The following is a 27,235-nucleotide window of genomic DNA, read 5'->3' as shown; positions in this document are numbered from 1 at the left end:
TGCGGTCTTTCTGTGTGGGAATACCTCTGCAAGCTTCTACACGACATGGGACATCCATCCTCCAAAGGGGAAGTTTCTAGCCCTCTTCGTTCTTGCAGAATCCACAGCTTCTACCATCCGGTGGCAGCTCCTTTGCACCCTCAGCTGGCATTTCCTGGGCATCTGCCCACTCTCAACTTTGTCGCGACTCTTGGACTTGGTCCCCTTGTTCCACAGGTACTCTCGTCCGGAAATCCACTTTGGTTGCTTTGCTGGTGTTGGTCTTCCTTGCAGAATTCCCCTATCACGACTTCTGTGCTCTCTGGGGAATATAGGTGCACTTTACACCTACTTTTCAGGGTCTTGGGGTGGGCTATTTTTCTAACCCTCACTGTTTTCTTACAGTCCCAGCGACCCTCTACAAGCTCACATAGGTGTGGGGTCCATTAGTGGTTTGAATTCCACTTTTGGAGTATATGGTTTGTGTTGCCCCTATACCTATGTGCTCCTATTGCAATCTACTGTAAATTTACATTGCTTGCATTACTTCCTTTTGCTATTACTGCATATCTTTGGTATTGTGTACATATATCTTGTGTATATTTGGCATCCTCATACAGAGGGTACTCACTGAGATACTTTTGGCATATTGTCATAAAAATAAAGTACCTTTATTTTTAGTATATCTGTGTATTCTGTTTTCTTATGATATTGTGCATATGACACCAGTGGTATAGTAGGAGCTTTGCATGTCTCCTAGTTCAGCCTAAGCTGCTCTGCTATAGCTACCTTCTATCAGCCTAAGCTGCTAGAAACACCTCTTTTACACTAATAAGGGATAACTGGACCTGGCACAGAGTGTAAGTACCCCTTGGTACCCACTACAAGCCAGGCCAGCCTCCTACATTGGTTGTGCAGCGGTGGGATAAGTACTTGCAACTACTTACCACTTTGTTATTGTGTACTTTTCATAAGAGAATAATATACAAAACAAGTTCAGTGTATGTACACCATCAGCACGCTACTCTGAGCTGCCCCACTATCATTCATTTTCATTATTAATATCCTCATCCCCCCCACAATGCAACAACATAACATATCAGGATGCTTCTTCTGCGGTTAAGCTTTCACGCAATCCATATCCAGCCTGCTTATTATCAAACTAGTTCTGCACCCCATCATGCCCCGCAAGACATAATCCATACCTCAATTATGACCTCCGTTTTATTCATACACATTAGCTGTATTCCCTCCTCTTCCTTCCCCCACCTTCTGTCGTGGATAGCCATCACTAGTAATGACATTAGTGGGGTTTAGTTGCGTCTTTAATTAGTAATTAGTTATTGCACAGTTTTAAGTTGAATGTTTCTTTTCTTTCCCCTATATTTCGTTTTATGCTTGCTTTTCTTGCTTTTTCTCCTTTTTGTTTTGACAACTCATTGTGTAATAGCGCTGTGCAAGCTTATATATGTAAGTAAACACATCGCAAAAATATTAACAGCCAATGTACTGTTGAGTGAATGTTATGATTAATAAACAGATTTTTTTTTAAAGGTACCAGGGGTTGAGCCAGGGACTAATGTTTTGAGACCTTGAATGGACCTTACATTGGAATGGGGGCCTTATTGCTAGTGGTAGGTGGGTACTTACCCCTACTGATAGCCAATCTCCAACAGGGCACTAGTTTGCAACAGGAAGCAAAACGTTTGTAGCCATACATATAATTCAAATAGAATACAAAACAATAATTTTTTCATGAAAATAATTTATTTCACCATTCATTCAAATTCATGTTTACATCTCAACCACGGTTCTCAAAGGAACAGTTATTCCAAGGGGGTAGTCACAATGTAGAAGAATCCAAAACATCTTACATCTCATTTTAAGGTCTAATGGCTTGTATCTTAAAAGTGCCTCCTAGTGATATATATACATAATAATACTTACTTATGTGTGTATAAGATTTTTCGCATACAAACTTAGTAACAAAGCAACGGAGCGCTTTATAAAAAATAAAATTTATATTACATTATAATTGCAGAAGTATTATAGAAAAGAACGTTTTAAAAAGGGCAGGAGCTTTAAAAAAACAGAGAGGCGGGGGCATGGGGGCTGGTGGAATAGAGATGTGGCAGTTAGTAGGGAGTGGGGGGGCGGAGGGGATGCTGAAGTTGACACTTTAGATCAGGTGTTGCTTGAGGTACTTATGAATGTATGGAACATGGTGGGTCTATACTGGGATAGAGTTTGCTTGTATGTTACACAATACTCTTCCCTAGAGTTGCTCGTTAATGGGGGCCCTTTCAGGGGCCCTAGAGTGTGTAGGTAGGGTAAACACTCAACTGCAGACAAACTGCAAAACATGATTGGGAAATGAAGAGCGAAAGGCAGGCCTTTATTCCAGAGATTGTGTACATTTCGGCTTATTATCTGTTCAGCGCCACATTGTAGATGTTTTAACCTATTTTAAGTGGAAAGGTCGATAGACAAGGGTTAGCAAAATGATATTCCTGCCGATAGCAGATAATGCTGCAAAATATGCCATATATCTTATATTTTGCATTTCCTTGCTGCACTTTATTTTTCTCTTGCTGCGTAATTAAGCCACCCACACTAACTCGTTCGCCCTCCCTGCCAGATGATTCCAGTGGCCCTGATTATCCATTAACCCTCTTAATGTTCTTGATTTTTCTGATAACAAGGACTAGATTCTTCAGGAGGCCCTATGAGGAAGCTTCATATTTTATGTACAAGTCAACACAGCAGAAAAGCCAAGAAAGAGGTGGAGACAAAATAGAGTCTCTGTTATTGCATCCAGCTAAAAGTGACTTTCCTCTTCAAGGCGCCAGTGCCTCCAGAGTTGAATGTCGACCTCGTTAAAGAAACGTGTGTTCAGTGAATGTCAACGTTTACATTTGTGGATGAAAACTGCCAGTCCATTTAACCACTGCTCACTGTGGCCTTCTTTTGAAGCAACTGTTCAGAAGTTCTGCCCAAAATCAAGCTGTTCTTCCCGTTGGCGATGCACACTGTGGTCTTCACCACTTCCCGAAAATCTCTTGATGTAAAATAATAGATGAAAGGATCGATGCTGCTATTGAATGATCCAAGTGCAAGGGCGACAGTGTACCATCTGTACAACTGGTTGCTGCGCTCCTGCAAGTTGGTGATGGAGTAGCTGAAATAAAGTACGTTGCTAGGAATAAAGCACAGGAGGAAAGTAAAAAACACAAGGAAGACTAGCCAAATGACCCGACTATGGTTCCTACTCTTGGGTGTGAGGTTCAGAATTATAGCACCATAGCAGAACACAACGACCAAAAAAGGGATGGCAAACCCAAAAACAACCAAGCCCAACATGTAGTAGAGCAGCCAGTCATTCTTATAGCATACTGCGGTAATATCATGACAGGTGGTGATATCTGGACTTTTAAAAGTAACTGTCTGCGGAACCAGGAGAAATGGAATCAGGGCTGCTACCACCAGGATCCAAACTGCTATACAGATAAGAACAGACTTTCTCCACCCCCGTGAGCCCCTGGCCTTAAACGGGTGCACCAAAGAAAAGTAGCGGTCCACACTGATGCATGTAAGAAAGAGGATAGAACAATGAATGTTGACATAGAAGAAGGCAGTGGTCATCCGGCAAAGGGCCTCACCAAAGAGCCAGTTGTTACCCAAAAAGTGGTAGGAGATTTTAAAAGGCAGCACTAAGACGAAAAACATGTCAGCTGTTGCCAAGTTGAGCAAAAACAGGGTGGATGGCACTTTCTTGATTTTGACAGCAAGGACCCAGATGGCCAAAGCATTGGCTGGCAGTCCAGTGAACAGCACAGTGGAGTAGATGGTTGGAAGGAAAATGGTGGTCAATGGCCCTGTGAGCCAATCCAGCTGAGAGGTGTTTAGGAAGTTCTCGGTACTGTTGCAACCATAGTAGCTTCCAAGCTTCTGTCCACTTCTTTTACGACCTGGAATCTCTAAGGAAAGAAAAAAGGTCATCTGTTCAGCAAAGAAGTTCAAATGAGAATTGCAACATCACCTGAAATTAATGCACTGCAAGAAACTTGTTTTCACATCACTATTCCGTGCTTCACATGTCCTTCCGGAAACTGAAATACAGCATCGCAGCACATACTCGTGAAAGTCATGGGGGGAGTTCTTTGAAATGCGGGCATGCTGGCCAGGAAGGAAGCCAGAGTCAAGTCTCATTCATTGCAGGTGATCTCTGTTTCCTCACCTACAGCCACTTGAGGCAGGCTCCCTGATTTATCATCGTATGATTGAAATTAGTGCTAATAAATAATAATTAAATAACAGTGTGGAATATAACACTGGCTCACTACTGTGCATTGGAAAGTGTTTTTCAGTGTTGAAAAGAAATGTCGGAACATTACAGTACTTGTTTTAAATAAATACAAAGCATATGCTAAGGCAGCTCTTTGAGCAATTAACACAGCTAGAGTTGTTCTGCAGATTACTTTCCAAAGTAATTATTAACCATCAGCGTGTGAATGTTTTAGCTGGTAGTTTCAAGACTTAAAATGCATCGAAGAAAGATATCTGACCTCTTTTCCCCTTATCAGCTGTATTTGGGACGACATCCCTACAAAAATCTTCCTTTTATTCTAAACTTCCACATTCCCACCCTCTGAATCCAAGGTTGACTTCACAAAATGAACCATATTTCACTCTAACAGAATTAATTTCCAGCAAATGGGCTTCCTTTCAAAAGAGGTCTGCTGCAGGACCTCGGGAGCAAAGTATGCATGCCTGAGCATCGAAGAATGATCACTGAGCCCATAAAGCAGGGACTAGCAACCAGAAGAATTCAAAACCGAAAAAAAACTCCTATTATACTTTAAATATATAGGTGGTCATTATGACCCTGGCGGTATTGTAACCGCAGGGCCAAAACGACGGGAGCACCGCCAACAGGCTGGCGGTGCCTCCCGGCGTATTTTGACTGCGGCGGTAGCGCCACGGTCGCACCGCCGGGGCCGGCGGTTTACCGCCACAATGGCCCCGGCGGATGTAATCCGCCAGGGCAGCGCTGCTTGCAGCACTGCCCTGGGGATTACGACCCCCCTACCGCCAGCCTGTTTGTGGCGGTTTGCACTGCCAGGAAGAGGCTGGCGGTAAGGGGTGTCCTGGGGCCCCCTAACAGGGCCCTGGCCAGCTTTTCACTGTCAGCATAGCAGACAGTGAAAAGCGCGACGGGTGCAACTGCACCCGTCGCACGGCCGCAACACCACCGGCTCCATTAGGAGCCGGCTTCTATGTTGCGGCCTCATTCCCGCTGGGCCGGCGGGCGCAAACTTGGTTTGCACCTGCCGGCCCAGCGGGAATGTCATAATGGGGGCCACCTGAGTGCGGCCGCATTGGCGGCCGCACGGCGGTTACCGCCTGGCGGGCGGCGGTAGCCGCCCACCAAGGTCGTAATGACCCCCATAATGTCAACATGGCTTTTCTTTTTGAACAATTGTCAGAAGTATGAGTGGGCCAAAGAATCAATGTTATGTCTTCAGAGGTGAAAGCATTGATACTAATCCAATAAATAGAACAAGCATTTGCAATGCAATGGGTCTCGCATTTGCTCGAGTTAGATGTATTAGCATTGTAAACTCCTTACAGGACTTTTCTTGCCACGTAAACTGAAAATGAAAAGTAAAACAGTTTTATATAAGCGAGTCGATGACCACCATGAGCTTGAAGGAGACGCACAAAAGGAAACAGAAGTTCGCTCACAGTCAAACGTATCGGCAAAAGTGCAATTGTCCATGTAACTGGCAAAAGTGCAATTATCCCTGTAACAGGGTGGATGTCATGCAAAACGCTCAACTACTGCCCAGCGAGATCGTGCTGCATAGGAAATAAAAAGAAAAAGGAGTCCAGAAGCCATTCTGAAAACATGGAGCCTCGTATGTTTTCAGTAGTTTACCGATGCTCTTAAGGAGGGCTAAACACTGGAAAAGGTATGACATATGCATGCCTTTCACTAATGACATCAAGCGAATTTCAAAAGGCAACCCCACAAACCAGCAAAACTGATGAGCATGACACAGGCATGATTAAAAGCTCACAGAGAGATTACAACAGGAACATATCGCTTGCGCCCTCGACCCTAAAAATGACTTTCGTAAACGGGCAAAGTGTTATTCCTTATTTGTACAGACTATTTACACCCACATTGTTGCTTACCACAGCAAATGTTACTTATCTGTATTTTTCAAATATATTCTAGCCTGGTGGGCAAATGAAATCCTACTCTTATGTGTCTAGTGAGCATAATAGATTTTGGGCAGGGAGCCGAGCCTATGGGCATGATGTCCACCCATCAGCAGCATAAACGTCACATCCTGTCTAGCAGTGTGCAAAAATACGGCTATGCAGATGGCTGTACAGTCTACTGCTCAGTTAAACCTTTTTTGGAGTATTGCTAAATTTTTGAATGTTTAACATTAAAATGTAATTGGTGCCTTTCAAAGATTACAGTGTGCCCATTAACACGAGCACTATAGCAGTGGTAAAGTGCCCAGAGTCCTAAGGCCAACAGAAGCCAAAAATCAAGAAAAATAGGGGCAAACAGGGAGAACGTTTTTGGGAAGACCATCTTTACGTTGACAGGTCTAACAGTGGTACATATATGTCAACAGACCAGACTAGGGGCAAAAGTGCTGCACATTGAAGTCCCCTAGATTTGAAGATACAGGGTCTGTTCAAACTGGAAATAGTTATCTTTTATTGCCAGGTTGGCACAAACCATTCTTTGCTCCTCCCCTCAGAACTGCACACTTTCTTCTTGTGATTATATAAAATTGATAATTCTACACTCTTGGATATATCAGTAGTCCACTAAAGTGAGGAATTAAGAGGCCATCAAAGTTGTTCTTGGATTGCTTTTAAAAACGTAAAAAAATGAAACACACAAAAGCAATGGGAGGAATGCTTACAAATAGTCTAAACCACTGGCAATTCTCTCTGGGCAGCATTCCAACCCATCATTTTTAATCCTCTGTGTCTCTCTTTCCAAATCAGTACCGACCTTGCTTCCCATGGAAATAGTCCATCCCAAACTGCCAGAAGTAGTCCTCTCTGGTAGGGAGCACAAGCTACAGCAGACAGAGTTTGGCCTAGTTAGACCTCAGTGAGGTATAGTTTGGATCATGTTAGAAATGGGGTTTCTGGTTGGCTAGAATAGGCACCTCAGTCAGCAAAAACTGCCACTCTAGTCAGGGCAATTCAGGTACACTCTCAGGATAACCTGTGCTCACCCTGGTAACTTGGCACAGAGCAGTCAGGCTTATCCTCAGGGGCTATGTGTAAAGCGTTTGCTCAACACACTCACCAGTGACACAATAAATACACCACAAAAGAGATTCCCCACAATGTTTTATACAAATATAAAGTATATTATACATAAATCATAGACTAATACAAAATGAACCAGTCATTACTTAGACAATTAGGTCATTGTCAGACATGACAGTTCATACACTAAGAAGTAGATTCAAAGGCTGCTAGCCTAGTGACATGCATCATGAATCTTCCGTGTATTATGCCATCACTTGTATCACATTTGCTATCCTGAACATAACATATGCCAGTGGGTATTTGGGACATAAAAAACAGCAGTTTGGTCAGGAGTCAGGAGTCTAATGCATACATTTGCCAGATATTACCAGTACTACAGACCTCACGAAATCCTACCCAGAACATCAGCCTCAATAAGCCCACGGAGGCACAGAAACCTATTCCCCCCCCCCTATTAACGGGATTACGGTAATGTTCCAGTTAGCCTGGTGAAAAGGAGTATAATGTGAATGCATACTCTGCAGAAGTCTCTGCGCGTCTACTATATGTAATGCAGTAACATTTCTGGTGCAGGCTCCTCAATCCGCAAAGCATTGAAAGGGGATAGGGTGTGGTGGGGTGGGGTCCCATCGCAGACTCACCCAACCAGGAGAAAACAAACAAGGGATTCTACCAGGTGCACCCACCGGGACACACACACACACACACACCACCAGCCTTAGCAGGAAGACCTTTCCTAGTCCTGCCCATGTACAGGATCACCCGTGATCACACTGGGTGGTGGAATCAAGTTGTCGGGGATCTCCACCCACAACCCCACACAGTGAGTGTGAGGGGCGCCCAACCTCCCGTAGTCATATCAGCCGGGAGTCCTGATGGTGGGTATGACAGCGGGCCTTGAGAGCAAGGCCAACGCTGAGGAATGCTCTCAAGGGAGGCGAAGCGCTGCCTTGCAGTGCATACACTGAGCGCACAACTCTCTCAGCTGCCTCCATACAGGGGAATCCTGGCTGTCATGGCAACACGGTGAGAGAGCCACTCCTGGAGGGTTTTCCCTCGGCTGTTGGGTGCTCCAACTGGTCTCCTCGGGCCGGGCCACTATTAAGATAACAGGAGCGCTTCAACCACACTAGTGAAGAACACGGAGGTGAATCCATAAAGCGCTCACAGAGCGCTTCTGTTACCAGAGGAATGGAAGACAACGCAGGCCCCAAGTGCTATGACAGAGCCACATTTATAGTCCCCAGGGCAATGCACTGGGTCATTAGAGGACCAGGGAGCCACAAACCACTGAACGCCCACTGTGGTCCCTGGGAGAACACTAGAGTAGTGAGTGAACAGTAGGCCAGCACACAAAACAAGTAATGGCGGTTTCTCCTGACATCACACCTAGGGGGTTATTCTAACTTTGGAGGAGGTGTTAATCCGTCCCAAAAGTGACGGAAAAGTGACGGATTTACCACCAGCCGTATTACGAGTCCATTATATCCTATGGAACTCGTAATACGGCTGGTGGTATATCCGTCACTTTACCGTAACTTTTGGGACGGATTAACACTCCTCCAAAGTTAGAATAACCCCCTTAGTGCCTTGTAGAACCAAAACCAAAGGTAGCTCGCAGCAGGGTGATCAAGCAGAAAAGTCCTTTATGCCACCCCAAAGACAGTGTGCAGCAGGGCAACCACAAAAGAGCAGTCCAGATGAGTCCTTGAGTGAAGCAGTCCCTCTGGCAGAGATTCGTCCCAGGTACAAAAGTGCTCTCAAATTATGGGACCAGAGTCCCTGTACTTTAACAGTGGTGCCCTGCTTCTAAAAGGTGGGAGAAGTTTCCAGCAAGGTCTGGCAAGTTCCAGGGACTTCCCTCCTCCGTTACTCTGGCTCCAGACATCAATAGGGGATAAACAAGCCCTTTGTGTGCGGGCAGGAAACAGCCTACACAAATGTACGTTTTCCCCACCTCCCTCTCTCCCAGCCCAGGTAGACTACCAGTATGCAGATGCACTCAGCCCCTCCTGTGTGACAGTTGTCTGGAAGGTATGCACAAAGTGTGGGTGTCACTCTTTCCCAGATGTGGATTGAAGTCAGACTGCAAAGCACTAGAATTACACGCACAGAGAAATACTTTCTAAAAGTGGCATTTCTAAAATAGTAATGTAAAATCTACCTACACCAGTAAGCAGGATTTCTCACTACCATTCCAAACATACTAAACATGCCAATGGTTATCCTCCACACAGATCAGAAATGACCATTTAGACATATATAAGGTAATTCCCAATGCAAACCTGCTAGAGGAGCAGCACTCACAGTAGTGAAAAAACTAAATAGGCTGTTTGTCACTACTAGGATATGTAACACATAGAAATGTATGTCCTTTCTTTCACATACACCGCACCCTGCCCATAGGGCTATCTAGGGCCTATCTTAGAGGTTACTCAGGTGTAGTAAAAAGGGAGTTTAAGCCTTGGTAAGTAGTTTGACTTGCCAGGTCAATGTGGAAGTAAACTGTGCACGCAGGTACAGCAGTGGCAGGCCTGAGACAAGTTTGAAAGGTAACTTCTCTCGGTGGTGCAATCTGCTCTGCAGGCCCACTAGAAGCATTTAATTTACAGGCCCTAGGTTTATGGTATACCACTTTACAAGGGACTTAGAGATAACTTAATTAAGGCAGGAATAATCTAACTATACCAAGTTTCAGGGGAGAGAGCACATGCACTTTAGAACTGTTTAGCAGTGGTAAAGTGCCCAGAGTCCTAAAGCCAACAAAAAAGAGGCTCGTAAAAATAGGAGGTGAAAGGCAACATGTTTGGGAATAACCTTGCAGAAAGGGCCATTTCCAACAGATACTATGACACAGTGAGCAAGGATCCAATGTCTGGACATACACTTGGCCACTGAGGGCATTGCATCAAATTCACAAAAGATGATCGGAGAGAAACGTGTCGGGGATTGCTTTTATTCATTCATATATATACACACACACATATATTACCTACTGGCGGTTGCCAGTAGGTAGTTACAGTTAGCACCATGTTTCCATGGTTTCCAGGGATTTTGACATGAATACAGACCGTACTGCTGGACATAGCTATACCAAATTTGGCAGAAAGGTAGCCTTTGGTCCAGAAAGAAGCCTTTTTGTTCTTTGGTGTAAATCCGGTCAGTAGTTTTTGAGATATTAAAAGAAAAAGAAATATAGATGTCATTTGAGATGTCATCAGTGATGTCAATGACCATGTGACGAGTGATGTAATATGTGAGGTCATAAGCAATGGATTACGGGGGCACAAATTATATTTAGCTCAGGTAACTATAATGGCTGAATTTTCATGGTTTGTACGTGTGACATGTAAGCCTAACTATAACACCCCTGTATCCTTTTGTTTTTTAAGTGAATATATAAATATATATAAATATATACACACACACATATATATACACACACATATATACGCTTTTAAAAATATGAAAGATAATGACATATTTTTTCAATACATTAAACTTGAACAACATTAACAATGACATAAAACTAAAATTAATAAACATGTAACCAACAAATATATGTAACCCAATTTAAATATGAAAATTAACATATCCAAAATAATTGTGCTTAATTCTTTAAACTTAGTATGTAAATAAAATATATAGACATATATATATCATAAAATTGTAAAACAATACATTAGCAATTAAATAATTTCATAACTAACATTAACAATAAACCAGAAAATATTAAAAGATATATTAAGGCATATATAAGTAATTCAATTAATACAATTTGTATTGAAAAAAACTATATACAAAAGTACATTAAAATAATATGAACATGAAATATTTTTACAAACAAAAGATTTTTTTAAAAAAGTAGCCAAAATAAGATACTAACTCAAATGTAAACATAAATAAGCATGATTACATTTAATGTTCCCACTCCAATGTAAGCAAAAAGGGGGAAAGTGTTGGTCCTCAGGCGGTTAGATTCACTATTCCCTAACCAGAATAAGCAACAGAAGGGAAAGCTTTGGACTTTGAAGGGGTTAGTACTAAGCAAAAGTAGGTAAAGTGTTGGTTTTTGGAGGAGTTAGATTTATTATTCTCCCTCCAATCTAAGCTTTTAGGGAAAGTATTGCAGTTTGGAAGGTTCACATTTACCATTACAACTCATAACCATTTTTAAAAATACACTTAAAACCTTTCTATATACAGTAATTAAAACATTTAAAATGGAAAATATATCCTATGTAAATAAAAAATAAAATATTTAAATAGATTCAGATAAATGAAGTTCCCTCCTTCCTACCAAAAAAAACAAAAACATCAAAAATAAATGTAATTATAAATAAAACAATAATAAAATTAAAATGCTACTTAAATAAAATAATCAATAGATATAAAGTACATAATACAAATATTATTAAATACAATTAACAAAAAAATAAAAACAATTTTTTACACAATGATTAATTTATTAAAGGCTACATAAATAATGATCAATTAAATATTTAAATAACATTTATCAACTCTTTATACAATGAGAAGACAGTCTGTAGAAAACTAGAGAGAGAGTGGCCTAAATTCTATCTGCAAAGTGATAAGCTAATTTATAAAAACGCTTAAAGGATATACAGAAAAATTGTAGATTTGCCAAGGCCGCTTACTTAACCAAAAAAAATCTCAGAAACCAAAAACTGTCCTAAGACACTTTATAAGGTAGTGAAGTCACTTGCAGATTCGTCTCAGCGAACCCCCAATATCTCTGTCTCCCAATCAGAATGTGAGGAAGTTGCTGGCTTCTTTATCAATAAACTTGAGACCATCAGAAGCATCTTTTTATTTACTGGAAATACATTTGAATCCATGGATACCCTTAGCCCTAGAACCTTAAAAACTAATTTTGAGCCTATGGATCTATCTTGTGCATGGCTTGCATTATCAACCTTGAAATCTGGATCCCTGTTATGACCTAGGCAGGCTTTCTCAATGTAATCTTGTCACAGTGTCCTTTCCTCTGCACGCCGCTGAACAAAAGGCCCACCTTCTGGCGTCACCAACTCAGAGGTCAGATGAAGCTAAAAGGTCACTGACTTATGATAGTGATTCAGATCATGATACATTTATAACACAAGTATTGAGAAATCGTCCTTCTCCATATGCAGCAGAAGAGACAAATCAAGGTGCTAGCGCTAGTCCAAGTGTGCCTTCAGTTGTGGTAACAAAGAGTCAAGTTCAAGTTGCAACTAATGTTCCTACGATTACAGTAACTCAGACTCCTGTGATTCAAACTATAGCTCAGCCTCTAATATATTTTACAGTTCCTGTTGTGAGTTCTACACCGAGTATTACAGTACCGGTGGCACCACAGATTTTCCAGGAACCAATAATGGTTCATTTGGAGTCTACGCCTAATTCAATGACTCCTATGCAAGTTGTTAGTCAAGCTCAGACAATGCCAATGTATACTCCTGTAATAATATCACAATTCAAGTTCCCCAGTATTTACAAGTCAGAGTACTGGAATGGTTTACTGGAGAAATCAGAATACTTCACCAAGTCCAGAAGCATTAACATTGCTGGCCTGTCACAATTGGTCTACCTGTTCCATTATATGCTCAGGGAAATACTGAGAGCAATATGCAGAATCTTTTAAACTCCAATGCAAAAATGGAGAAACTCAATGCTACTGAGGGAGTTATGTCTCCAATAAATCGGACTTTTGACAAAGCAAGTCCGCTTATAGACTTAACTTATTCTAGGATTTCACAAAATTTGGAGACACCAAATCTAAATCTGAATTCAGTTCTAGTGTCACCGGAAAGAGTAATGGGTTCACCATGAAATGCTCCACAGTGTGTGCCCAATGTGAATAATAATGTTTCTTTACAAGGCTTGACAACTCAGAAATTAACAGAATGGTTTGGGAAAGTGAGTGGAGCATCAGCAATGAAAACAGTTGCTGATGGGGAAAGAACACGAAGGGCCTGATTACGACCTTGGTGGAGGGGATTACTCCAACCCAAATGTGACTGATATCCTGCCCACCGTGTTACAAGTTCCATTATATCCTATGGAACTTGTAACACATTTGGGACAGAGTAATCCCCACCGTCAAGGTCGTAATCACGCCCTGAATCTGGCAAGATTTAAATTGTAATTAAATGAAATGATTGAGGAAACACTTGAATTAAATAGAATTGACTCACATAATGAAGATGAGTTATGCTTCATGTGTAAATATGTCACAAACAGAGCTGGATAGGCACATCAGAAATTATCAGGACTAGCAGAAAAATAAGAAGTGGATATTGAGAAATCTAAACCATTGAAGAGGAGTTACAGATTAGAATTCGATTCAAAAGACATTAACAATATGAGATCACCTGGAATGAAAATTCATATTAGAGATTTAATCCAAAGTATTCAAACATGGGGAGCATTAGATGGATGAGAAGGCAGATAAGTAAATAAAAGCGAACAGAAGAAAAGAGAGTTTGCAACTTCGAACTCTACTAACACTCAGCAGACTAATAGTCCAGGGAAAATATTACCAATGAGAGATATTCCTCGAAAGAATTATGATCATGTCCCTTACAGCAGGAGTGATATTTTGTCATGAGAAACCAGTGGAATGGTATCAGCAGACAGGCAGCTTTGTCAAACTTGCAAAATCTTTGTGGGAGGATTTAAATACTATAGAAATAGTGGTTCCAGCCAGCTGATTTATGGATTGAATGCAAGTGTTGACTGGCTGACAAGAGAGCCTCCAAGGGATCCTGTTACAGGTGCACTGTCTCCTGAAGTAATGAAAAGCTGTTACAAATTGATTGATTTTTTAAAACAAGAATTTCCCCAAAAGCTATAGATTGGCAGAAAATTGATAGGACAGCTCAGGAAGCAATTAGGGAAGGTTGCTGCAGACATTCAAGCATTACAAAATGTACAGAGACAATTGAACCCAAAGACATGATTCATTTAATGTGCAGGGGTTGAGACCTGAAATTGGTAACATGCTTAAGAGTCTTTTGATTTGCTGGCAAGCAAGGCTGGTTGATGAAGTTTTACAGTTTGCTAAATATTGCAGTGACAAAATTGAAATGAAGCAGAAAAGATTGAAAGAAAAAAGTAATGGTGATGCAGATTAGAGCAGCACAATCAGGGATGCAGGGAATTCCACATCAATAGGGAAACATGCAACTGAATCTGAGTCAGGGACAGGCGAGAGGAATAAGACGTGGTGGTGGTGGAAATGGAAATCGTGTTGATCTGAATACTAATGTTAGTTCAGGTGAAATGCAGACAATAAAGATGTTACCTTGTCACGGTTGTGGGGGTCTTGGACAGTGGAAGCTGGAATGTCCTTTGATGGTGCAGGAAGGTGTTATGCAGATGAATGAACATAGGGGGTCATTACAACCCTGGCGGTCTTCGACCACCAGGGCTGTTTTGGAGGAAGCACCGCCAATAGGCTGGCGGTGCTTCGAGGGGCATTACGACCGCGGCGGAAGCGCCGCGGTTGCACCGCCGGGACCGGTGGTTTCTCGCCATATTGGTCCCAGCGGTTTAAATCCTCAGGGCAGAGTTGCTTGCAGCACTGCCCAGGGGATTACGAGTTCCCCTCCAGCCAGCTTTTCATGGCGGTAGGAACCGCCATGAAAAGTCTGGCGGAAAGGGGAGTCATGGGGCCCCTGGGGGCCCCTGCACTGCCCATGCCACTATCATGGGCAGTGCAGGGGCCCCCTGCCATGGCCCCATGGAGCTTTTCACTGTCTGCTGTGCAGACAGTAAAAAGCAAGACGGGTGCAACTGCACCCGTCTCACAGCCGCAACACCGCTGGCACCATTTGGAGCCGGGGCCCCGTGTTGCGGCCGCGATACCCGCTGGGCCGGCAGGCGGAAACCAGGTTTCCGCCCGCCAGCCCAACGAGGATTTCATAATAGACCCCACGGGAGTGCAGCCCGGTGTTTCACCGCCGCCCGCCAAGGTTGTAATGAGGGCCATAGTCTTTTTCAAAATTTGAGAGGAGCGAGATATCAAAATCCTAATGTAAATGTCCAGAATATGAGATTCCATAAATGCAAGTTCGCCACATTTTCAGGTACCACAACAGCAAATGCAACAGCAGATGCAAATGATGCCACAACAGCAGCAAATGCCAATACCTCAAGCTCCAATAACACAGCAGCAAGTAGTGGTTCCTCAGCAGAACATGGATCAAAGGTTAAACCAAAACAGTTAACCTCTGATTACGTAATACCCCTTGCACAGTGTGAGTGAATTGAGTGATGAAATTGTGAGTGAGAGTTCAGCTGAAGAAGAATGTGTGCTAGCAGCTTCATTAGAGGTAGATCAGAGTGGCCCTTATGTAAATGGAACAGTTGTGGGTCATGAAGTCTTATTCCTGTTTGACACAGGAGCTACACGCTCTACTGTCAGAACTGCAGAAGTTCCCAATGTGCCACTTTCTGGGAGAACAGTACAAGTTGTAGGAGTGGAGAATCAACACCTGACAAATCCAATTACTGAACCATTCCTGTTAAAACTGGTACTTTTGAAGGCATGCACAAATTTATAGTCTGTGACTCGTGTACAGTATGCTTACTGGGAAGAGATTTATTGTGCAAATTAAGATGTTCGATTACTTGTACAAATTATGGAATTGCCATTCAAACAAATAGTGGTGATGATGAGGAAAAATGCATACCAATTGACTGTAATCTAATTAATAAAGAATTCCCATTGATTACTTTGTTTCTGCATTTACAGTACTGTACTTGCCAAGTAACCTACCAGATACAGTTACTGTAAAAGTGTGGGATCTTTCTGGAAAATATATTGTTTTAATTAAAGGAGTGGGACCAGTCAAAGTCACAGTTAAACCTAGTGCAATTGTCCGGAAAACTCCCAAATATCAAATGGCACCAGATGTAATTGAAGGAGCTACTGATTTTGTTGAGCAAGGGGGTTTGAAAGACGTGCTGAGCAGCCTATGTAATTTACCTATGATTATAGTTTGCGAAAACCTAGTGGGAAATTTCGCATAGTTCAGGATTTGAGAAAAAGTAGTGACATTTTCAGTGATATTGTTCCAAATGCCATGTGATGCAGAATGGTTCACAGTTGTGGACCTGTCACAAGCATTTTTCTCAGTGCCTCTACATGAGGATAGCCAATTTCTTGTCTGTTTCAAATTCTGCAATCGTGTGTATTCCTGGTGTAGAATTCCAAAAGGCTTTTCAAAATCCCCATCAATATTTAATCAAGTGTTGAAAAATATTTTAGAATCATTGAAAATGCTTTTCCAATCTACATTTGTTCAGTACATTGATGATCTAATGGTTGCTTCAAAGACACGAGAAGCATGCAGGCAAGATACTATTGCCTTATTGAATTATTTGGGTGAAAATGGGCATTAAGGGCCTCATTATGAGTTTGGCGGTCTTCTCAGAAGACCACTGCAGTGGCAGCCGCCAAAAGACAGCCATGTTGGTGGTCATTCGACCTCCGTATTAAGATTCACATAATGAAGACTGCCAAAAAATCAGCCACCACCAGCACTGCCAGCCTGATAAAAATTCACCTACCATGTGAGGTGGTGCGAACCACTGCGGTCAAAACTCACATCAGGCAGAACACCACACCACATTGGATAGTCTGAATATCCCTCACCTGACACACATCCACACAGCTGACACACATACTCACTGCAGTATATAACACATCCCTACACAACCCACAAGCCTTTGCAACAAAAACACCATTCACATACCCAGGGAGTAGGAGAAAAGAATTGAAATAGCACCTTCACACCATAGGCACACATACTTATCACACTCAGCACACACTCCTCACCAGCACAAAAAACACATTACACACATCACAAGAACACACAAATCTCAACCATCACACCCCACACGCAACACCCACACCTCACCAATTATCCAACACTGCACCTGTACACTCACAACACCCTAATGCACCATCCACACAAACACTACCATGTACCCACAAAAACACCCATGTTTCACTGATGAGGAGTTGAGGGTCATGGTAGATGAATTTATCATGGTAGAGCCATAACTATTTGGAGCACAGGTCCAACAAACATCGATTGCCACGAAAATGGAGTTGTGGCAAAGGATAGTCAACAGGGTCAACTCAGTAAGCAGCCATCCCCCCTCAAGGAACGACATCAGGAAGAGGTGGGACGGCCTACGGTGAAGGTCCATTCCGTGGCATCACGCTACCAGATAGCTGTGCACATGACTGGCGGTGAGCCCCCAGGTCCTCCCCCACAGTTCACGTCATGGGAGGAGAAGGTCTTGGGCATTATGTATCCTGAGGGCCTGACTGGAATACCTGGGGGACTGGAGTCTGGTAAATACCCACAACAATCATGTCACACAACTGTATTGTCCTGCATGCCTCCTCGCCACCCAAATACTCCCCAGTTAACTAAATTACCCACTGCATCTCCCACCTAATTCCCGTCTCCTGCATGCCACCACTCTACCCATCCTAACTGCCCCACAGCCCTTGGCAATGGCATGTTAACGACTGGCAAATTAAATCACTATGACTCCCAGAATGCTCTAACACAACTTCTTGAACACAGTGAATGTGCACAACACATCGCATTTCATGCATGTACAACTAAAGTACTAACTACACCATCTAAATTGACTTAGTGAGGACCAGTACATGACAATGAAAGAAATGCAATGGTATATTCACAACAGCATACAAAACGACATGCAGCTACAGCTGAGTGACCATTCCTTATGGCCATAGATTAAATATCCCAAGCCAGGGATAGACTGACCTGGTTTGGAAAGTAAGATGGCTGAGTCGATGCACATGCATGACATCTAGATACAGGACAATGGGCCAGATGTATCAAAGGGTTTTACCCATTCTGTGTCTATGGGAAAATGCGTTGGTACATATGGCCCTATAATCCTTGCATACTCACATGCTCTGTTCCCACTAGGACATCACTGTGCATTGTACAGCTCTAATTTGTGACATCCAGCAAGCCTCACAAATCACTAGGTGAACAGTCATGTCAATAATCAGACAATAACAGAACTCATCTGAAGTGCAATCTGTACCAAACCTCTATGACAGCACCCAACATTGAGTATGGCAATCAAATCACAGAGTAGTATGTACAGGTATGCTGTGCAGCATCTGTCAATCTTATTGCACGGCATCAAGTAGAGCCACTATCATGAATCTCATTCAGAGGTAATCAAACACACATTTAACCCTGAACTCTGTGTCTCACTCTCTCCACATGTAACCCAGCCATTGCCACCATGGAGAGGATACCAGACACTGCCAGTCCCCCTCAGGATGAAGGCCCTATTGAGGACAACACACCTGGATGTCTCAACAGTGGCAAACAACCTAGCCCATCTGGGGACACCTGGTCAGTCAACGACTCCCTGCCTCACCCTGCCCACATAAACACCCCCCATCACTGGTGCAACCATATCACAAGCAACCAATCTCCCCCAAGCTGTGTCCTAAGGCTTGTTCAATCTATTGTGTGCCCCGCAGTACAGGGACCTGAGTCAAACCTTGACACCCCTGGCAATGATGGCCCTGCTTCTATTGGGAGTGGGCACACCGTGCCATGGGCACAGCCAGCTGGGTCTAGGATGCGTGGGAGGGATGCTGTGGGCCAGAACATGGGGCCTCAAAGGGGCTCCACTGACCAGGAAACCATCTCCCATGTCCTGGAAGTATACCAAAGTTCCCAGGACATGATGGGCCAAATTAACACCTTGCTGAGGGAGAATCAAAGGCTGCAGAGGGAATACCACCAAGAAGTCATGCAGCAGTGGCAGGCACATAATGCCATTGCAGTGGCGCTGAGGGACATCAATACCACCTTCATTGGTTCCTCAACACACGATAAGACACCTTCCACTACCAATCTAACATCTGCCCCATCTACATCTGCGGCAGCTAGTGGAATGGAGGCCCTTCCAGGGGAACCAGAAGCCTCAGACACTCCTCCCTCTGTAGCAGATGCCAAGACCAAATCCACTGCCAGGAAGTGAACCTCTCCTGATATGGCTCCCTTGTGTGCCACAACCTGTAGACTGTTTTGAGACATGACTCCATTTTCCCATGGTACAAGGACACTGGACCTGTGTAACCAACTGGCGTAGCTGCTACTCTGATGAATCCATCTACCATGACCTAACTCAACACCCCTTTTTTCATTTAACCACTTTGATTTTGACCTTATTCATCATGATATGCACAATAAATCACTATTGGGCACAGCTACTGTATATGTGTATTTTATAATACTTCAACAATCGCCATGCTTGCCAAATTAGGTGAGGTCATTCCCCCCCTACATCGAACAGGCATTGTAATGGTCATCAGACAGAGGCTCCCTCAGCATAACGACTGAGATGTCACAGGGCAGGTGTCAGAGAGGTTACATAGTATAGTCAGTATTCAAATCTGCAAATAGAGCATGACAGGGTACTACCAGGATGAAAGACATGGTGTCACACTATGCACAAATATAGGATACAGAAATCATGCCCATGGTAACCCACCTACAAAGCAGGGGCACCCAGAATGGACCTATATATCATCAGGTACAGACTCTTCAAATACACATAACATAGCTACATGATCACATATCCCATGGAACACACATATGACATCACTGAGGACCCAGTACAACCATACACAAACATAGGGCCTATACCTGGAGCAATGTTCTAACTCCTTTGTCACTATACAGTTATCTGCACCTTGGACAGCAACGTCAGAATACAAACACAGCTAGGCCCCAGGGTGATCACGAACTACTCCACCCACTGTGTAGCCATAGGCTATGATCCATTCTTCACACAAGTGCCACATACTTCAACTGTTATGAAATATACCATTTCACATCCCCACTAACCCCACTGGTAATAGGAACGGACAAAGCTGTCACATGTCCACATGTATGAAGGGAGTACAAATGAGTTTACATCCCACTGCAACTATATCCAATTTACCTGCTATCTGTCATTAACAACTCTCATGTCTGTCATCTACTACCATTGGCTACTGACAATGAATACCTCAAGCCAAATGTTGCAGAGGCAAACAGGAAATTGCAATTGCAGTGGGTGGAAGGAAAAGAGGATAGGAGAATGCAAGAAGCATAACTCAATAAGGAGCAGTCTATTCTAGAAGTGAATGTTAGAATCAGATGTAACAATACATGTTTGAGCTGACCGTCAATTACTGTACACCTTACAATATATCAGTCTGCTTCCACAACTCACATATATGCATTGGAGCTCATTACACCACCACTGATGAATCTAGTCAAAGGTGTTATGGCAGCCATCAACATACAAAATGTGCACATTCAACACTTGTAAAGATCCACTTCACATACCTGGATGTCACTGGAAGTACTGATTGATGAGCTCTGTCCTAGACTCAGCTGCTCCTTCTTCCTCTGGCTCTTCATCACTTGCCATATCAGCATTACTGGCCACTGGTTCTGCTGCCTCCTCCTCATCTGCTATCAATGGTATCTGATGTCTCAGGGCTAGATTGTGGACCATGCAGCAGGCAACGATTATTTGGCATACCTTGTGAGGCAAGTAGAGGAGGGCACCTCCAGATAGGTCCAGGCACCTGAATCTTGCCTTCAGGTGCCCGAATGTTTGCTCAATGACATGCCTTGTCCTCCCATGGGCCTCATTGAAACAGAGTTCCCCTGGTGTGGCTGGGTACCTCACGTGTCAATAGCCCAGGAAGGTTTGCATAGCAAGAGTCACCTGTGAACACAATGGTAGAACAAAACATAAATAACTTCAATGACTGGCTATTATGTGATGGCAGGTGATATAACACTGAAACACACAGTACAATGCATACTTACCAAGCAGCCAGGCCCTCTCTGTTTGTAGTTGTGCCATCAGATATCGGATGTTGCTGTTCCGCATTACGTAGGAATCATGCACTGATCCAGGAAACTTGGCTGTGACTTGTGAGCTGAACTGGTCTGCCAGAGACACCACCTGTACGTTGATTGAGTGGTAGGTCTTCCTGTTCCTATACACCTGTTCATTGGCACTGGGAGGGACCGGGGCTACATGGGTGCCATCAATGGCTCATACCACATGAGGATTGTGTCCCTTCTCATAAAACTCTGCCTTCACAAAAGCCAAATCTGCTCTTTGTGGGAACCTGATGTAACTGTCCAAGTGCTTCAACAATGCACACAGTAAATCCTTCAACACCAGACTGAACATGGGCTGAGACATCCCTGATGTTATGGCAACAGTATTCTGAAAGGACCCTGTGGCAAGGAAGTGTGGCACTGATAATACTTGAACAATAGGAGACATGCAATAGGGATTGCGAATGGCTGGCATCAGATCTGGCTCCAACTGTGTTCATAGATCCATGATGTTATGACAATTCAGACGATAAGTCTGGATGACATGCCTGTCCTCTATGGTTGTCAGGTCAACTAGTGGACGGTACACTGGTGGTTGTCTCACTCTCCTCATGGCAGGATAACTATGTTGAGAGGAGAGAATGTACAATGAGTTATGCAGTATGCACACATCACCAACACATTGTATATTACCTGACATCTAACATCTGCAGAGGTGGCGTAGGACTGCTGACATATCAAACACAGAGACCATACATATGCACCTAATACACCCTCATTGCTTCACATTGGCATACATGCAAATTGGAAAATACATATGAAACATATGTCATTGTACATGTGTGTGTGACTTAGCTCTCTTGGGCTCATTCCACATATGTTTTGGTATGTACTTATACCTAGCCATGGTCGATGTACCTCATAATCGCTTTACTTAGTTCTCAACATATAGACAGCCTGAACACGTCATTGTATAATGATTGTCACAGTATGTTGCACAACCATGATAGCCCAACATACGGTTACACTGAAAATAGTGGGAGTAAGTGACTGATGCAGATTATTTAGCACATCCATCGATTACATGTGCCCAAAATGGCAGGCGCCTGACCTACTGTTGTGGACAGTTGGAAGTGACCTATGTCCGCTGGCGGAAGTCATCATGGCCGTAGGCAGTCGCAACCTCCATGCAGCTTGCTATTGGGTAACATTGTTGCCTTTGGCGACTAGAGCCAATGGGCATGACCGCCGGCGGTGATGGTCCTGTACGTGGTAGCCGTGACCGCCATTTCCTGTAGTTTTGCTCACTTGACTCCTGACACTGTTGCCAGCAAGACCTCCACGACGTGAGCTGCTGTGTACTGCCTCTGGGAGCCATCATGCCACGTCCTGCAGGTCATAGGATCACTGCCTTTACCTCTGAAAAGCTAGATCAGCTAGTGGAAGAGTTCCTACCCCTATATGGACACCTATGTGGGGCACCAGAAGAGCAAGTGAGTTGAATGGCTCAGCCATGTGTGATGTGTTCTGTGTGTCATTTATTTGGGCAAGTGGACTGGTGACGGTGTAGATGCATGCAGCTGGCATATTGTGAAGGCGTGTGAGCGGAGAGGATGGGTCTGTGTGACTACTTGCAGATGTGTAGTGATCACTGCTATTGGTATGGTGCATGTGTACATGACTTTATCCTTCTGTTGGTCATCCATGCAGGTGAACGCCCATCAGAAGAAGGGGCTCTGGCATGCCATCGCCAAGCAAGTGCAGGTCCTAAGCCTGTGGAGCACCCATTGTTGCAAGCGGTGGGAGGACCTGAAATGCTGGGCGCGGAAGAGGGTGGAGGCCCAGCTAGGGAAGTCCTCCAAATGAGGGAAGGGTGCCCGTTGGACCCTGACCCCCCCCTAATGGCCTGCATTTTGATGGTGGCCCATCCTAGGGTGGATGGGCATTTGAGGGCAGCACAGCAGCCACAAGGGGGTAAGTACTGACTGTATCCTTGTACTTGGCGCTGGTTGTGGTGCAGGCACACTGTAGCAGCTGTGACAACGTTGTAGGTGCTGCATGTATGTAGATTAGCGGGAATACATAGTATCCACACTGCATTACTATTAGATGTAGTTCTGGCATTCATGGTTTGCTATGTGTATGTTTAAATCACATGTGCAGGCATATCTGTGACTGCTTGTGGAGATGCTCAGATGAAAATGTTACATGAGTGACTCCACCCAGCCATATTCATGGATGTGAGTTGCTGTTTCATCCTACCCATAGAGTATGTCCTGGGCCATCCTTCAGCATATGTGCTTTAGTAGCTCTAAGGTGTCTGAGCACTCCCATCTGTCTTGATCAACTGCATTTGCAACTGGGTGCCTGCCATATGTTGTATAGGGGCTATGTAACATTTGTCCTGGTACAGGTATTGACTCCATATGAGACAGGCATATCAATCACTCCACAGATTAGGCCATTATGGGACAGTACATATGGGTCTGTAGAAGTATCCCCATTGTCCCATCATCTTCATACTATGGGGTAAGTGAAGGTAGTAAGGGAAGCCTAATCCACTTTGAGTGTCTGATTGTGTCTATTTGTCCTTTTTGTTCATTTCCATGGCATTGAAATATGGGCAAATCACATTTATCCCAATGGCTTTGTTCTTGAGGCAGTAAGTGGCTAGGCAGAGCTCCCCTTTGACAATATGCAATGTCCATGCTTTCAGTGCCAATATCCTACCAAAAACAGTGACAAATATGTTAGTATCTGCCTACATCATGTCTCAATGGTTACTTGGGGCACATGTAATAGAGTCGGTCAATCATTGCCACCCTTAGCCTAGCTGATGTGGGCAGCTTGGACAGGATTTGTTATTGAATGATTTCTAATTTCTAGAAATAATGGTTTAGCTGTACTACTCTTTCTAATACAGGTGTTGGTGTGGGGCATGTTGTCAGTGCGATGGCTGTCATGTACTTTTATGTGTACATCATGTGTACATATCTTTTCAGTGGAGTATGTGTGTTGGCTGGATTTAGGTACAGGTAATCACATGTCAGGAAAGGTGAAAGTGGTGTTGCTTTACTCGTGTAGTCATGTGGGGAAACTGTAACAGCATGTCAGGTGGAATATTGGCTGCCTATGATGTATTTCGTGGCTGATTAATGTTTGGGTGTTCTTACACTGCACTCAGTGATTGTCAGTAGATGTCTCATGTCTGCTATGCAGCCGACTGTAGCTGCACATGCATGTATGAAGTGATGAAGTGTATCTGTGTTTAGTGTCTGCAGATGTTCCTCTGGGATTTGGTACATGGCTGTTCTCCAGACATGTATTCTACACATCAGATGTCACCTGTATGGAAGGGCCTCATGTTCTGGCTACATCAATGATTGTATCCATTATGGCATATATGTACAGAGGGTTCAGCCAAGCAGGTGATTAGTATGACATGTGCTGTGTAGTCTGTGAATTGAGTTTTCTTAACTATCATGGGACATTACTTATGGACAGGGACTGGTCAGGTGTAGATTCGGGACATGCATGTCTTGTAGTGATCAGTCAGCTGATTTTCCTAAAGGTTATAGGAGTATGGTGAGTTATGTAACAGATTAGGACAGATTTTCTGCTTCAGCCAGGGCACAATGAGCATGAGACATAGCTTTACAGGTGAGTTTGTGGAATGCTCCAATTGTGCTACCTTAATTGGATAATGATGTGGGTGAGAGGGAAGACTTAAAGGGGTGGATAGGAGTATCATGTTGTGACATGATGTGGGTTATGTGGGTTATTGAATGACATAGCCTAGCCAGAGATGTATACCTACAGTTGTCCATGTTTTAATGTGTGTATGTGAGGAATGTGATGACCCTCTCTCTCCCTCTCTCTCTCTCCCTTCATTCTCTCTATTTGTGTGCATCAGCATCAGCAGGTGAAGGAGACGGGGCACAGGTGAGTGGGGATGCTACTGGCCACAGGATCCGGAGTGCTGAGACCACCGACACCAAGGGACCCAGTGGCCCGGAAGGCGAGGGGAGTGCCACGGGGAGCAGGATCCACATCATCATCTTCGGAATCCTCCAGTGGAGACTCCCTGGCAGTGGTAGACCCTTCTGGGACCACCCAGCACCATCTTTGTCCACCACCCTTACTGCCACTGCCCTCCCTGTAGCTCCCCACCCAGTTGTCCGTGCCCGCTCACCCAGGAGAGTGGGTGTCTCCTTCCCTGCAGGAACCTCTTCCCCTGCCCCTTTCAGCCCTGCTGCCCTCAGTGAGGAGGCTATTGACTTCCCGAGGTCGATCTCTGTGGGCCAGTCAATCATTGTGAATGTCATCCAGGGACTGGCAGAGCAATGTGTTCCTAGAGGGCATTCACAGTGCAGTGGCTTGTCTACAGAGATCCTTTCAGGCTCCGGCTTTCACACTGATGGCAGCCAGTCCCCTTTGTCTTCATTTCCCCCTCCCACCTTTCTCTTCCCAATCCCATACCCCTCTTGCCCATCAAAGTCAAAGCACATAGACAGACAAGCATGCATCCACCTCAACATCCAAGGGTACCACTGACAGACACAAGCACCACAAGACCCACCACGGGCATGCACACTAACAACACCCACCTGCAGACACACCAACACTCACAACCTGCCCTGACTCCCCCACCACCCCACCTTTGCTGACACTACACCGGACACACATGTAGATACCACACCAACATTCACCGATACAGCCACAACTCCTATCCTACCCACAGTCACCACAACCACAGGCACGCCTACATGCAGCACAACTACCATACCTGCAGTCACCACCCCAACAGACAGTCACCTGACCTGATGTGGATGTGGTGTTGTGTCATTTGGTTGTGTTGTGTGTTGTAGTGTTTGACTGTGCCGATGCTGTGTATCTGGTTGTTGGTGTGCATGTCAGTGTGAGGGTAAGTGTGTGTGTTGCCATCACCATCCATTCCGGATGTGTATGTCGTGTGTGCGTAGATACATTGGCATTGTGCAACGGTGTCAGGTAAGTGTGTGTACTCACAGTTGCTGTCAGCGTTGTTGCTGGCTCCTGAGTTGTTGGGCGAGTAGGAGCAGTGGGAAGACATGTAGCTCAGGTTTCAAGGCGGCTCAAGATGGGTACATGTTCCTCAAGGTGAGTGTCTCCTTATATAGAGTTGGTTTCCGGAGGGTTTCCATGGTGGTGCCAAAGCGGTGGAAACCTTGGCGGTGTGCAGCCTTGTAATTTGTCCAGCAGAAACATGGTCCGGAAGGTGGCTACCATTGTCCATGGTGGCCTGACCGCACTAGCGGTGCCGGCAGGGGATTGGCTGTATTCTGTTGGGAATACCGCCATGGTCATAATTTGGCGGTCTCCAGCCTGTTGGCAATACGACTGCCACCCCCAACGTGGCGGTCATGAGACCGCTGAATTCGTAATGAGGCCCAAAGTGTCTCCTGCAAAATTATAGTATTGTCAAGAAAGAGGTGAATTACTTGGGACATCAAATAGAGAAAGGTGCAAGGAAAGTGTCCAGAGAAAGGGTTACAGCTATATTGCAAATGATCCCGTTACTTAAAGAGATGTCAGAATGTTTTTGGGAATGGTAAGTTACTGCTGCCCGTGGATTCCCACTTTTTCTGTAATTTCAAAGCCTTTACAGAGATTGACCCATAAAGATATCACTGATCTGGTTCCTTTTGATGAAGCTTGTATGAAAACATTTACTGAGCTGAGAGAAAGTTTGTGCAGAGCACTAGCTCTGGGAATGCCTGACTGCACTAAACCATTTTCACTGTTTTATCATGAATGTGATTGTTGTGCTCTTTCTCTCCTGACACAGGTACATGGTGGTGTAAATCATCCTTAGGATATTTTTCAGATACATTGTATCCAGTTGCTGCCGCTTTAGCAGGCTGCCTAAAGCAGGTAGGAGCGGTTGGAGATAGCCTTGGCCAAAGTGAGAGCATTGTGATGGGACATCCTTTAACTGTTCTGGTCCCTCGTTCAGTTGAGGTCTTGCTTACCAG

The 27,235-nt window shown here is 44.1% G+C and overlaps 1 protein-coding gene across 1 annotated transcript in view; it reads right to left on the bottom strand.

Annotated features, from left to right (window-relative positions):
* Positions 1 to 1,744: 1,744 nt before the first annotated feature.
* The window catches only part of LOC138245674 (proteinase-activated receptor 3-like), a 95,096-nt gene continuing 69,605 nt past the window's right edge, over positions 1,745 to 27,235 (bottom strand). The window contains exon 2 of the mRNA XM_069199481.1: positions 1,745 to 3,956. Coding sequence (XP_069055582.1) covers positions 2,920 to 3,956 — 1,037 coding nt within the window. The 3' untranslated portion in view covers positions 1,745 to 2,919. The remainder of the gene's footprint in view (positions 3,957 to 27,235) is intronic.

The sequence above is a fragment of the Pleurodeles waltl genome, chromosome 7, assembly GCF_031143425.1.
Source record: "Pleurodeles waltl isolate 20211129_DDA chromosome 7, aPleWal1.hap1.20221129, whole genome shotgun sequence".
NCBI classification, from domain to species: domain Eukaryota; kingdom Metazoa; phylum Chordata; class Amphibia; order Caudata; family Salamandridae; genus Pleurodeles; species Pleurodeles waltl.
This window is presented reverse-complemented; position numbering and strand designations above follow the sequence as displayed.